General features: G+C 38.7%; 1 protein-coding gene across 1 annotated transcript in view; it reads left to right on the top strand.

The window, feature by feature from the left end:
• Positions 1–14,963, top strand: part of COL6A5 (collagen type VI alpha 5 chain) — a 135,925-nt gene that overhangs the window by 111,829 nt on the left and 9,133 nt on the right. The window contains exons 36-37 of the mRNA XM_007936816.2: positions 1,295–1,382; positions 4,038–4,246. Of these exons, the coding sequence (XP_007935007.2) occupies positions 1,295–1,382; positions 4,038–4,246 (297 nt within the window). The remainder of the gene's footprint in view (positions 1–1,294; positions 1,383–4,037; positions 4,247–14,963) is intronic.

Here is a 14,963-nt window from a genome sequence, read left to right on the forward strand (position 1 = left end):
CTCTCTTCCCACTTCCTCCCCGTAGTTACCTCTTCCCTGTGTCCTTCCCTCCCATGTACTCCCATCCCCCAAGCTGTCTCCCTGTGCATGCACAGGTCTGCTGATCTGCCATGATTGATCTGATGGCTCCAAGTAGTGTATCTACCTTATGTAAATGTTCAGCGCATATGCCTGTATATAATTTGGCTGGAAGCCAGGGGAGTAAGTTCAATCCCTGAAGGGTAGCTAGGGGTTATAGTCTCAGTGGTCTTACCAGGCTCTATTAGACCAGCAAACCTGGTCTGTTGGGGTTTTTTTAATGATTTTGAGTTTTGTTCCACACTGTCCTCCCACTCTATCCACCGCCAGCATACTTTTGACTCTCAATGTTGTCAAGCACATCTAAGTCACTGCCTTCCCACCTAGTTCATAGGTTTCTAAAGACTCCTCCACTAATACTTCTGGGAATTTATTCCAAACGGCTGACCCTGGTTTTACAATTTCTGGTGCTGGCACTTTTGATATTCCTGCATGCACAGGCAATAACACTACATCAGAGTTCCTGCCTTACCAACACCAAGTGTCAGATTGATTAGAATTGATTAGAAATCACATTCTCATTTCAGAGAAATAGGAAAAAGGAAAAAAAATCATCTTAAGTCAGAGAAATATGATCATTGTAAAACCAAAGAATTCATGATATTTTCCTGGAGGCTTAGGTTGTTCAATGGTCAAAGGCCTCCTTTAACTAAAAACAGTGTATTTTCATTTAAAAAGAAGGGGGCAGGGATGATATACTTCTCGATATTCCACAGCTTACAGAACATCAGGAAGGGAATAAAGTGACATATTATTCAGACCTGTAAGCTTTCTGTGATTCTTTTCCTGCTATGAAATGGTGTTAATTGGAGTAGACGCACAAAATACCACGATGGAATCAAATGTTACCTTTTTAAAATTTGATCCAGTAGCATGAGTCTATATTCATTTATGTGGAGAGAGTCAGAATAAAATTTCCTTTTTGTTACATTGGTCTGAGCATGCAAAATCATGTGTCCCTGCATCATTATTAGCCCTTAAATGAATAATTTGAGAAAGTCTCTTTCCTCTTGTGACCCTGGCAATTCTTTGGCTGCTAAAGCACTCTAAAATCAAGTTTTGAGTGCTTTTTCTACCTTTGCTATTTTCACATCAGCCAAATTTTACTATTTTAGTGACATGCATTGCTTCAAGAGGATTTCTGTTGGGATTCACTTTATGCAGCAAATGTAATTTCCAGTTTAGAAATCTAACTATAACTCTGCTCTCTCAATAGGAGGATTTAATCAGTATCCACCACCAATGCTTGAGGATGCCTGTAGACGCCTGAGTTCAGAAGAGGATTTTCAAAATGGCTATCTCCAGTGAGTTGAAAAGCTCTTACATTTACAAGTGACTGCTAATTGACTGATGGATATCTAACTGGCTGATGACAGGTTCTTAGGTCAAGGAAGCGAACAGGTCTCTGAAGTAAAGGCTCTTCACATGTTCCATTTTTCTGTAGCAAAAGTTTCATATCAAGTATGCTTTCTGCTTGATGTTTTTATAACATCTTCTTAAGCTTTATTACAATTTTGCATTTAAATTAATAGTGTCCTCAGAAATTCCCACATTCATAATTATCTCAAAATAAATAAACAGTGACCCTATGTGTGCCAGAGTAGAACTGAACTATGCTCCATAGGGTTTTTAGTGACTGTTTTCTTCAGAAGTAGATAGCCAAGTTTTTCTTCCAAGGTACCTTTGGATGGGTTCAAACTGCCAATTTTTCAGTTAGTAGTAGAGTGCTTAACAAGTGCACCACCCTGGGACTCCTACTCCAGAATAAGCCCACTGCCATCGAGGCAATTCTGACTCATAGCAAACCTATAGGACAGAGTAGGACAGTCCCATAGGGTTTCCAAGGCTGTAAAGCTTTACAGAAGCAGACTGCCCGATCTTTCTCCTGTGGAGCAGTTGGTGGGTTCAAACCACCAAGCTTTTGGTTAGCAGCCCAATGCTTTAACCACAGTGCCACCAGAGTTCCTTTACTCCAGAAAAGAACCCACAATTTAAGCTCATCTCATCTCAGCCTCAGTTCGCATTGCTCAATGGATCCAGTAGGTCTGGTTTCCATAGAAGTTTAAAGTTCTGTTCCATGCTTTTCCTCCTTTTGATCATGATCCATCTTTTGAGTCCTTGTCAAAACATTCAGTAACAGTAGCTGGGCACCATCTATTTCTTCTGATCTCATGATAATGGAGACAGTAGTTTATAGAGGTAGTTAAGCCTGCAGTCCATTTCCTTATCCAATTTCTGGGTCTCATTCTTCCTCTGATGTTCTGACAAATAAAGACCAATTATTTTATCAGAGGTGTCCACTTGCAAGCATTTAAGACTTTAGGCACTACTCGTTTAACTAGGAGGTAGAACAGAAACTCTAAAATTGACTAGGCCAATTGACTGGATATACCCATAAAGCTATGACCCTAAACCTTTGAACCAAGAAAACTAATCCCATGAAGTGTTTAGTTGTACCGAAGGTTGGGCAATCCTACTTCCGTAGTGATACTGCCTCGGAAACCCAAGGAGGGGTCGCTATGAGTCAGGGCTGACTTGATGGCACATAACAACAACAACAACACTAGTATCAACAGGTGCACACTTTCTTTTGGCTGCTGTTGTAGTTATAAAATTATATAAAACATTTTATTTGCCAATTTCCCCTCCCACTTCCCTTTTTTTTTTCCTGGTGTACATTATAATAGTAACAGCTATGTTAGTCTGGCTGTATAATCATTGTTTTTAGTTGCAAATTGTACCTAGTTTTCCCATCACCTTATACAAAAACTTACTACTTTCTAGTGAATAAGGAGAAATGGCAGTGTAGTGGTTAAGGCATGTGGCTTCTAGCCAAAAGGTCAGTGGTTTGAAGCTACCAACTGCTCCTCAGAAGAAAAATGAGGCAGTCTGCTTCCATAATGGTTTACAGCCTTGGAAACCCAATGGGGGTAGCCATGAATTGAAATAGATTTGATGGCAGTAAGTTTGGTTTTGTTTGGTTCCAGTGAATGACTTTGCCTTCTCCTCCCTACTCTCCCCACCTCTGCATCACTAATAACCATTTGTCACTATATAATTACCTACACTTGTCATTTCATATAAGTGACACCATACAATACTTGTCCTTTTGTGATTGATATATTTCATTCAGCATGACATCTTTGACATTCATCCATGTGGTAGTATGTATCAGGATTTCATTTTTCTTTAAGGCTGAGTTAGTCCATTATATGTATGTACCACATTTATTTATTCATTCATCTTTTGAAGGCCCTTGGGTTGTTTCCACATTTTTGCTATTTTGAATAATATTGCAATGAACACAGGTGTACCTATGTCTGTGTCATGTTTTAGATCACAAAGGTATATACCAAGGAGTGGAATTGCTTAGTCATATGGTAATTCTATTTTTAATTTTTGAGGACTCTTCATACTGTTTTCCACAATGGTTGTATCATTTTATGTTCCCACCAGCAGTGGATGTTGTTGTCGTTGTTGTTAGGTGCTGTTGAGTCATTTCTGACTCATAGCATCCCTATGTACAAGAGAACAAAACATTGTCCAGTCCTGTGTCATTCTCACAGTCCTTGCCATGTTTGAGGTCATTATTGCAGCCACTGTGTCAATCTGTCTCATTGGGGGTCTTCCTCTTTTTTTGTTAACCCTTAACCAAACATGGCATCCTTCTTCAGCTATGGTCCTACCTGACAATATGTCCAAAGTACTTGAGATGAAGTCTCACCATTCTCACTACTAATGAACATTCTGGTTTCCTCCAAGACACATTTGTTTGTTCTTCTGGCAGTCTGTGGTCATAGAATATTTCTCACCAACACCGTAATTCAAATGCATCAGTTCTTCTGTGGTCTTCCTTATTCATTGTCCAGCTTTCGCATGCAGTATGAGACTACTGAGAATACCTAGAATCAGAGATACCTAGATTCACCTAAAACTTTTCCTCTTTTTAACCTCTCTAGGTTTGACCGCAAGTCATATGATGTGTCTTCAGGGGAGAATAGCTTCTTTGGTGATGAATCAAGTGGTGGGAGAGTCTCATCTATTATGTTGGAGGACAATGGAAGTGACGATTTGATTTATATCCCAAGCCAAATAGTTAATCCAAAGAAAGTAATGATTAAATATGAAAATGATGAGGCTCCTGAAGAAATGGCAAGTCTCACTTCTGGTAAGGAAATGAAAAGGCGTGGTTAAAATGTTTAATAATCTGGATCCTTATCTTTTAACATTAAGGCTGGTATCGAAATAGATTTTTTTTTTTTCAAATTCAGGATGGAACTGTAGCTACCGCTTTAATTGAAATTGAAGGAGTAAATGGTGACAGGCATTACTAGGGAGGTTAGTGATATAAACTGAGAATGTCCCTGATATTCTCAACAAATTTAAGATTTTTCTAGAAACCACAAATTAGAAAGCTAGTGTGATAGGAGGAGGCAGTATAGAAAACATCAGGAAAAAAGGACAGATAAAAATCAGGGCCTGAAGTGGTTCATTCAGATTTGACTTCCTGCTGAGAATTTGCCTTTCCACACCAGCCACTCCTCAGAAGGAAGGTTGGGCAATCTTCTTCCGTAGGGCCTGGGAAACCCAAGGAGGGGTCGCTATGAGTCAGATCCGACTGGACGGCAGTGAGAGTTAAGACCCCAGATATGCTGAACCAGAATCTGTATTTTAACAAGATCATCAGATGATTCTTATAGATCTCTAAGGGATGCCAGCAAATTCTCAGCAAGAGGGCAAACCAGAACAAACCAATTCGAAGCCCTGATTAAAATAACTTTTGAAAAAGTTGGTCCAGCCCATGTCTGGAGTTTGAGATTCCATGAGGAGGTATGTTTTATTTTGGTGGTACCTGGAGAAGATAGAATATAAACTCCTCCACCACCTACACTTATACATTTTATGGGCAAGTCAGTAATAACTTCTCAGGATTAATGGTTTCAAACAAATAAGATACAGAATGTTCTCTGTATTTTCATTTATAATGTTGAAATATTCAACACACTATTTGACCATTCCATCCACGCATTTGGAGTCTTCCAAAATGCTCATGTGGCTGAATGCCAATATTTAAGCATTATGTCAGAAGTATGATGAGTGTAGTTAAAATATGCAGATGTGAAAAAAAGAGGATCAATTTCATGCTATAATATTCATTCTTAGCAGCTTCCTTTGATAATTTTTCTTGTGTTCAAAACACATGCCCCCATAACTAATTCTGAGATGTAAGTATTTGAACTTTATTTTTAAAACATCCAAACTTTCCTTAATAGAAAACACAATTAACAATAAAAAAAAAAAAAGCTAATGACTAGTTGAAAAATAAGATACCGTACCTATAAAAAGAGGTAATGCAGTAAAACTTGATGTAGGTAGTACTATGGCATTAAAACATTCAGGTGTGTATATTTTTCAGTTAAAACAATTATTGTCATATCAACACAGCCTAAAGAAGAGAATTAAATATTTGGTCTTTTTAATGGATGTTGTTAATTTAGGTTGCTTATTTGGGGTATTCATTTTAATAGTGTGGGAATTATAACAGCCCTCAAGGCACAGGAATTTTTTATGTTATGGATTAAAAAAGAACCAGGGAGTCCTTTGGCAGAGTGTTAGAGTAGCTAAATTGTCATTTGTGATTGTTTTGTTAGAGGAAAGCATTCCAAAATCTAGTAATTCAAAAGTGAAAAGCTTCTAAGGAAAGAGAAGTGACTAGATATGAAAAGAATAAAACTCATCTTTATAACCATTTTTTATGACTGCCGTTCAGTAGTAAAAGAAAGACTTTTCATTTGGTTTTTCAGATGTCTGGGGATCAAGATGATTCTCGTAGCCAGCATAAGGTCCAATTTGGCAGAAGAAATAATTATGCATGTCTCTAGCAGGAAAAAATGTAAATTGTCAGTTACCCACACCCCACCCAATCTCTCCTGCAGTGGGTTGACATGTGCTGGGAGTTCCATGGAGCAGGTTGTGATAGCCTGGAAATGGGAATTTGCACTCTTCCTTTCTTTCTTTTTCTTTTTTTTTTTTTTTTTTTTTTTTTGTCATCTTTAGCCAGTTGCCAAGAGTTGCTGTGAACTTTCTGTATAATGTGTTGTCCTCTGGAGAGTAAATTGTCGTTTGGATATTTTATGCAGTCACTGAGAGATGAGCTTTGATAAGTTCCAGATGAATTGCACAAATAAAAGGTTAATAACTTTCACAAGCACCTCCATATGCTGTGTTTATGTTACTCATTTATAATGTGGTTTTTATGACTAATGACTGATCTCTCTGCCCTTGAGCTGAGAGTCTTGGGGAAAGTCAGGAATCTTAACCATTTAAGAAACGCATAAAGCTTCCAGAGTCCTCCCGCAGTTGTTCACAAGAAGCACAATTGATTGACTCCCTACATATACCATGACCGATACCCCTACCTCTTCTCTTCCCTTGCTGGCACAATTTCCAAATTAATCTTCAAATCTACCTTTCTGACCCTATCCATTCCACAGAGCAGCCTAAGAATGACCTTTTATCTGGAAGTTTACTAAGAATCACCAGGAAGTCGTTAGTAAAACATGGATCCCTGAACCCTGCTCAGAGTTACTGCTTCAGATTTAGTGGTGTGAATGGAGAGGCATATGATATGATGTTTGTAAGTATTGTAGATGATACTTACACGCCATCCAGTTTGAGATGCATCATCCCAGTAGTTCTCCATGTGTATTCACCAGACCAGCAACATCAGCATCACTTGGAAACACATTAGAAATGCAGATTCTCAGCACCTATCCTAGATCTACTGAATCAGTAATTATGGAGGTGGTATCAGCACTGTGGGTTTTAACAAGCAGCACAGATGATTCTGATGTAGGCCAAAGCTTGAGGACGATGCTACTACCTTGGTTGAAAATTTGGTCTGTGTTCTCAATGGACTGTAGTTGAATATCTAGTATCACAGAACAGTTGTTGTTGTTGTTATGTGCTGTCGAGTCGGCCCCGACTCATAGCGACCCCTCCTTGGGTTTCCGAGGCAGTATCACTACAGAAGTAGGATTACCCAAACTTCCTTCTGAGGAGTGCCTGGTGGGTTTGAACTGCCAGCCGTCTGGTTAGCAGGCAAGTGTCTTAGCCACTATGCTACCAGAACAGAGATGTGCGAATTCCTGCCTCCAAAGGGGACCAGGTGTTATAACCATGAATATAATTTTATTTTGCCCATCAAAGAACACTGACCATACATCCATCCAACCAACCAACATCTATCTAACAAAATGCTTTAAGGTCCAAATATATTAGGATTATCTGAAGTTAATATCATGCATTTTGACCATAACATCTGCATACAAAAATTCCTTGGAAAATACAGTTCCTCCTAATAATTTACTAGTGGAATTCATTTTGTTTTTTGAAATTATGTAATAAAGAATGGGTGGTTTAATTATAATTAAATTATAATTGATTACCTAATGGCTAGTCTAGCATTTTAATCAAAGACCATCTATTACTTGATATTTAAGCTAGAACTAGTTTCCTTTCAAGATGAGAGATGGGCAGGGTAATTTGCTATGAATGCTAAATACCAAACCAAACTTAGCCTAGAGCTTACACATATAAGCAGCTCCAGGCCCTAGGATAACTTCAGCTGATTTTTTTTTTTTAGTGTATTTAAGAAATGAGAAGCAACACTTTCCCCTTCATACTAGGCTGGAATTGTGCTCCAGGACATTTGTGCAGGACATTTTTACCTCCCTAAGGTGGTGGAGCTCTGGTAGCATAGTGCCTAAAGCACTTGACTGCTAACCAGAAGGCTGGTGGTTCAAACCCACCGGCCACTCCTCAGAAGGAAGGTTGGGCAATCTACTTCTGTAGTGATACCACCTTGGAAACCCAAAGGGGTCGCTATGAGTCAGATCTGACTTGACAGCAGTGAGTTTGATATTTTTGGTTTTAAGTTTAATCTCATTCTGATCTACAAATCAACTTTTTTTTTTTTTTTTTTAAAAAGGGTATCATCTTTTGACTTTGTATTAATCATAGGGTATTAGAACTGGAAGAGAATTTAGGGCTCAAAAATTAAACTGGGGTCAATTCTGCCTTACTTCGCCTGAAAGGACATTTTGCAATGTCTGGAGATGTTTTTGGTTGTTACAAGCAGACGGTGCTACTGGCATCTAGTAAGTAAACAACCTTGATGCACAGGACAGCCCCCCACAACAAAGAAGCGAAAGTGTGGTCAAACTGTCAATGGTGCAGAGATTGAGAAACCCTGTTTTTGATGAAATCCCATGCCCTCAGTGTCATGGAACTTTCAGACCCAGTACAGGGACTCAGGGCTCCTACATCTATTGACTATTTTCCCATTACACCTCCAGGATTCTGCTAACTTTAAAAAACTTATACAAAGACTATCATATCTTGTGGAAGTTCTGGTGGCATAGTGCCTAAGGCATTTGGCTGCCAATTCAAGCCCACCAGCCACTCCTTGGAAGGAAGATTAGGCAATCTACTTCCATAGTGCTACCGCCTCCGAAACGCAAGGAGAAATGGCTATGAGTCGCAATCAACTCGAGGGCAGTGAGTTTTTGTTCTTATGAAATTTAAATTAAACGAGCCCCTAGATCAAAGAACTTAGCAAACTGAGCAATTTTTAGTGTGGATTATATTCTTTTTTCACACTGGAATGTAGGCTTACATAGTTTTATTCAAACCATTGTATATCCTGCTGCTCATGTAAAACTGTGTCATAAGGTTTTCCATATTGCTGCAAGCTTCATATGAATTTTCCTAAATATCCACAAAATGTTCCTTTAAATAAAGAGATGTATTTAAACCTTTCCCTCACTGAACACTTATCTTGCTTCTAATTTTGCTATCGTGTATTAAACTACAATATATGTCATTACTTCTGCTCCATTTGAATCTATACTGTCATTAAATGTAGAAGACTTGGCTTCTGAGTCACCCTGTGGAACACCAGCTTTCATCTCAGCTCAGCTTCCATCTCAGTACACATGCTAAAGAGGAGATCAGGAATAGAATTGTGGCCACGTCTGAATTTTAACGTTTCATGCAGTCTTTAGGAAACCTCAACAATCTGAGTGTTCATTTGGGAATAAACTGAGTCTTCTGTTGCTTCATTGTAAACTAGAAACTGAGGTTGTTGCATTTACCTTTTCTCAAGAATTTATTGTAAATATTGTTATTGTAGGTTCAGTTGTCTTCCTCAAAGTTTTTGCAAAACTAATGTGAACTGAAAGTTCAGTGTATGTGGACTATTTAAATTGAAATGTACACTGAGTTTGCTTTTATATGTTTTATGTGATCATTTGTTGCAGCTAATAAAGAAATGTTCTAGAGTTCTGGTTACATCTTATTTCATGTAGTCCCCTTTCTAATGAAACAAAATGTCACTATCTAAAGTAGTATATACTTCAGTGATGGTGGTGGTAATGGAGAAGGTATGATGACAATGTTTGTGCTGGTCACAGTCATAATAAAGCTAATGGTGGGAAGATGCTTACTGTTGCTGATGGTGATGGTAGAGATGATAATAGTGGTGGAATTACTGGTAGTGGAGATGATGATGAGGCGTGAACATCAAGTGGTGGTGGTGGTAGTGGTAGTGATAGTGATAAAAATGATAATGGTAGTGATGATGGTGATGGTAGTAGTGGTGGTGATGGCATTGATGGTGGCAGTGATAATGGTGGTGCTGGGAAGGTGATAATGATGACAGTTGTGGTGAAGATGATGATAACAGAGGCAGCGGTAGAATGATGGATGATGGTGGTGGTAGTGGTCATGGTGGAGATATTGGTGGTGGGGGTGGTGGACATTGTGGCAGTGGAGGTGACATTGACAGCCCTCATCGAAAGCTTAATCTATGAAAGGACCCTGTTTAATATTTATATAGATTTTCCCATAATCATGCAGACATTCTTTCATGTGATAATTATGTATTAGGCTACTGTTATGAGCTAATTGCTAAGCTAGGCTCTTTTGGAGGTTTAGAGAGATTAAAAAAAAAGTCTTAGACACAGGCCTTATCTTCAAGGTACTTGTAGTCTGACAGGATATTCTGCATTACAAACATGCCTAATATAAGTCAGAAAAGTGTTCAGTTCAATAAAAAGTACATTTGGAATGCTTTGGGGATACACCATTCAATGCATGCAGAACAATTCTCACAGCATTTTTGTATACACTGTCTCATTTGATCACTGAGGCAATGTATGCGGGACAATGGCAACCACAGAGGCTACTAACTATTGAGTGCAACTATGTGTTGGACACCATGCTGAGCATTTTATATCCATGATTTCATTTAATCTTCACAACACAAATCATCATAATCATCATTTTGTTTTACGGATAAAGAAACTGATATAAAGTCATATATAACTTTAAGTAGCAGAGTCAGGATTCAAACCCATGACTATCTGCATTGAAATATTGACTCTTAATCTTGTATACTATGGTGTCTGATGATCGCATTGTGTCCATTTACAAATGAGGAAATATATCCAACTGCCTATTTGAGAATAAATTAATTTATGTCATCATTTGGGAGAGTTATTTTTAAATAATTTTGATGGCACAATTCTATATTTAAAATTTATTTTAAAAAATATATCTGCTTATAAACTCATCTAGAGGCCATAAAGCACAGAATAACCCCATTAAAATCAAAGTGCTGGATCCAGGTGGTTTGGGTATAATTGACTCTTAAAGCATGCATCACTTTTTTTTCAGTATGCTGGCAACTTTCTGCAGATTATTGTTTCAGCTTATGGAATAGTCCACAGCGTTCCCTCTCCCTATCTAAGTGCCAGCCACACATGTAAAAAGTAATCAGTCTACCTAACTTAGAAGAATCTAGACTAAGAAATACATATATTCTAAGTCTTTGGGGGAAAAGGATAAAATCTACTTTAAAGACAGTCACTCCTACCTGTTCAGGAAGATGAGAGAAAGAGGATCTGAAACTGCAAAATGAGAGAATTTAAAACATGTCTGTATTTCCCTTTAGTATAAAATCAATGACACGCAACCACACACACATACACGTGCCTTCCTTCCCTGCTGCCTCAGCCCGGGCCCCTTAGAGCTTGGCCAGTCATCACACCAGACCCAAGAAGACAGAACTGGATCAGTGGTATTAAATGAAGACACATGCAAATTATTCCCAGCTCCTCTGAGGATAAGCAGGCATAAAAACAACAGAATGAGCTTTCTCTTTCAGTGAGTGTATGTGCACATGTGCATGTGTGTGTAGGTTGTATTCCACTTATACCAGCTAACATTACATTTAAAAAAAAAATAGAAATTCTGGTTTGCACAATACAATATCATAAGGAGGATTTTCAAATGCCTGCAACTTTTCCATTTATTTGTTTCCCTCTAAAAATTATATTTAGGGAGTACTTAGGATTTAAAGAGGTCTGATAGTACAATGGTTAAATGTTTGGCTGCTAATTGAAAGATTGGTGGTTTTAACCCACCAGCTGCCTCATGGAAGAAAAGACCTGGTGATTTGCTCATGTAAAGATTTCTGTCTAGGAAATGCTATGGGGCAGTTCTAAGTTGTTCTGTAGGGTTGCTATGAATCAGAATCTACTTGACAGCACACAACAACTTAGGAATAGGAGTCTGGGTGGCTCAAGCAGTTTGCAGTCAGCTGCTAACCTAAAGGTTGGGGTTCAAACCCACCAGTGGCTACATGGAAGAAAAGTCCTGGCCAAATACTTCCACAAAGTTTACAGCCAAGAAAATGCTATGGAGACCAGTTCTACTCTGTGGCATGTGTAGTTGCCATGAGTCAGGGGCCCACTCAACAATAGGGGCAGCTAACAACAACGACTTCAGATATGCTAGACACTGTATAAACTTTTTTTATAGGTATAGCAACAACCTCATAAGGTCATTGTGGTAGTTAAGGTTATGTGTCAACTTGTCTGGGACTGGTTATGAGTGGTTGGGCAGCTGGATGTAGTTATTCCCCATGATGAAACTGGTAATCAGCTCCATGGCAGAACCTGCTGTGAGCAGCTGAGTAGCTGTCTTAGGGATGTGGCTTGCTTCCACTATATAAGAAGCAGCTTTGAGAAAGGTCTCTGAGCTTTTTGGTGTGCTTGGACTCTGCATGTAGCTGAGTCTTCATTCAGCAGCCTGCTATGTTGCCTGCTGATCTTGGGACTCTTTCTGGACTTGAACTAGTGGCCTGCTATGTTGCTTGATAATATTGGGACTGTGCTATTTTACTTGTCTATCTTGGGTTTGTCAGCCTCAGCAGCCAGCAGCTGCCCGAGTTAAGAGAACCCTCCAGCTTCAGTAGTCTGGGAGCAAGAGGCAAGGGGCAAGGTCAAGGGGCCTTCATCCAGCCCTAGAGCTGGCATTTTGAACTCAGACATCTAGCCTCTTAAATTGTAAGAGCATAAATCCCTGTTAGTTAAAGCCAGCCATCTGTGGTATGTCCGTTAAAGTGGCACTAGAAGACCAAAATATTACTACTATTTTTAGATAATGAAGCTGAGAGCTGGATAGGTTAAAGTGACTTAAGGATCACAGCACTAACAAAGGGAAGATCCAGGACTTAAACAAAAACTAACGTTCCTACTCACAACCAAGCTTTATACTGCCTAGTAAAGAAAGAGAGACAAAAATTTAATGAAATAAAATAACTTAAGTCATGTAATTTCTTTCTTTTGGAAGAAAAGTTTTCTGACTTCATTCAGAAGGAATAGCAATTGACTGAGAACCACGTTCTTCAAACCAGGCCCTAGGGCCTTTAGTGAGCTGGTTAATGTGTCCATTATTGTTTGTGTTTCACCCTTATACCTGATGTCCAGTTCTTCTGAAGGAATTAGACCGAGCTGAGTTCAAATCTTGCCTCTACAACTAACTAACTAGCTATCTGTTCTCAGACAAGTCATTTATTCTGTCTAAGCCTCAGCTCACTTATCAGTAAAAGGGGAATAATTATAATTGTACCCACAGTGCTACAAGGAAGACTAAATGAGAGAAGACATGCTAAGTACTAAGCCCAAGATCTGAAATAAAGTGAGTGCTAAATTAAATACTCAGGAGGTGGAAAAGAAAATAAAAAAAAGTATTGCCAAGCTCATGAGAAGTCATATAAAATGTGAACTTGAAAAATCTCTGCTATAATTTTGTGGACAGAAACTTACATTTATAGTAGCCTCAGTTGCACATGTGGCTTGCTTATCGATAAAACATGGCTAATTTTGGCCCCTGGGTAAATTCCAGGTCAGACCACTGGATAACTCATGCATATTTTGAAATTTCCCACAAATCCCTGAAAGGCAGCACAGCTGCTTCACAGTATACTTAATTCCAGTCCAAATGGCTCAAATCCTTTAGCTTCTTTCTTCTCCCTAAATTTCCTTCCCACCCCTGCTTCTCCTTAAAGTTTCTACAGCACACTTGGCATTGTGACTTGAATTCTTGGCCATAGTTAGGCTAGTATCTGGGGACACTTCCCTGGAAATCAAGCTGGATCCCTTGTTCCTTCTTCCAAATCTCATCCACAATAAAATGAGCCAGACCTTCCTCCTCCACCATGCTGAGGGAATTCTTCCACAAGAGTTGAAGATGGAAGTTTGGCTCGTTAACACTTCCAGAAAATATACAGCATTTGTGAACTATGGCTCTATTTTATCCATACTTCTGCTAGGTTTTCTTGAAGGAAAGTATTTGTGAAGGTCAAGTCTCCATAAGTAAAATAAATTTAGACTCAGTAGAATAATCACACCTTATGCTCGAATAAATTTTACAGTTTGCAAGGCACAATCATCTACATCTATTGAATCATTCTAATCCTGGAAGTAGATAAAACTCCTTGCTTCTCAGTCGATGCCAACTCATAGCAACCCTATAGGACAGAGTAGGACTGCCCCATAGGGTTTCCAAGGCTATTATCTTTAGGAAACATGCTGCCTCATCCTTCTCCTACACAAAGGCTGGTGGGTTTGAGCGAACCACTGACCTTCTGGTCAGTAGCCAAGCTCTTAATCACTGTGCCACTAGGGCTCCTTTGGAAGCAGGTAGAGAACCTGTTTTTAGAAATTTTGTAGGTGAAATTAACCTCTTTCAAAAATAGTTCTGCTGGAGACACAGGCTTCTGGAGCTAAGAGCCCAGCCACAAAAAAAAAAAAAAAAAAAAAAGTTCTGCTGCATAATTTGGAAATGGATTGAGATTTTTCTTGTTTCTAAAGAGAAAAACTGGAAAAAGCAGGAATACTTCTGATAAAGGCATTCATGAAAAAATATTCTATTAACATGGTAAGTCAACCCTTCACCATCTGCCAGAGCATTTATGAAATACTTTTCCTTCTATTTTAATAAAGTGTGTTGGCTAGCCTTTTTAAAGAAGTTCAAACATGGTTGTGAAAAGTATAGTGATAGCAGAGCAGGTAATGGTTAGTGTACCCCAGAATCATAAACTCCAAAAAGGCAAAACTGTCCATTTAATTAATCTTTCCAGTTCCTAATACCTATGACTAGGAACTATAGAAATATTTTTGTGTTGATGTTTTAAAGTACATTATATAGTCTCTAAAGGAGCTCTGGTGGTGTATAAGTTGGAATCAACTGAATGGCAGTGAGTTTGGTTTTTGTGGCTTATATAGTCTCTACAGCAAAGAAGAATAAAAAAATATACGCTTTTGTCTGCATGTCTACTTAATGTTTAATGAGATGTCCATCTTGGTCAAAAAATTCTAATATGAATTAGAAACTAGGTTTCTGGTGGGAAATGGGAGGCCCATGCATTTTTTTTTTTTTTTGTCTCCGGGAGCAAGGTAAGCACAGGCAGGCTTGTGCTTACTCACTGATCTGCACTGAACACTTTCCCTTGTTACCCTCCCGAGAGGGACCGGGTC

Source organism: Orycteropus afer, unplaced genomic scaffold (assembly GCF_000298275.1).
Source record: "Orycteropus afer afer isolate SDZICR_OR568_19922 unplaced genomic scaffold, OryAfe1.0 scaffold00003, whole genome shotgun sequence".
NCBI classification, from domain to species: Eukaryota; Metazoa; Chordata; class Mammalia; order Tubulidentata; family Orycteropodidae; genus Orycteropus; species Orycteropus afer.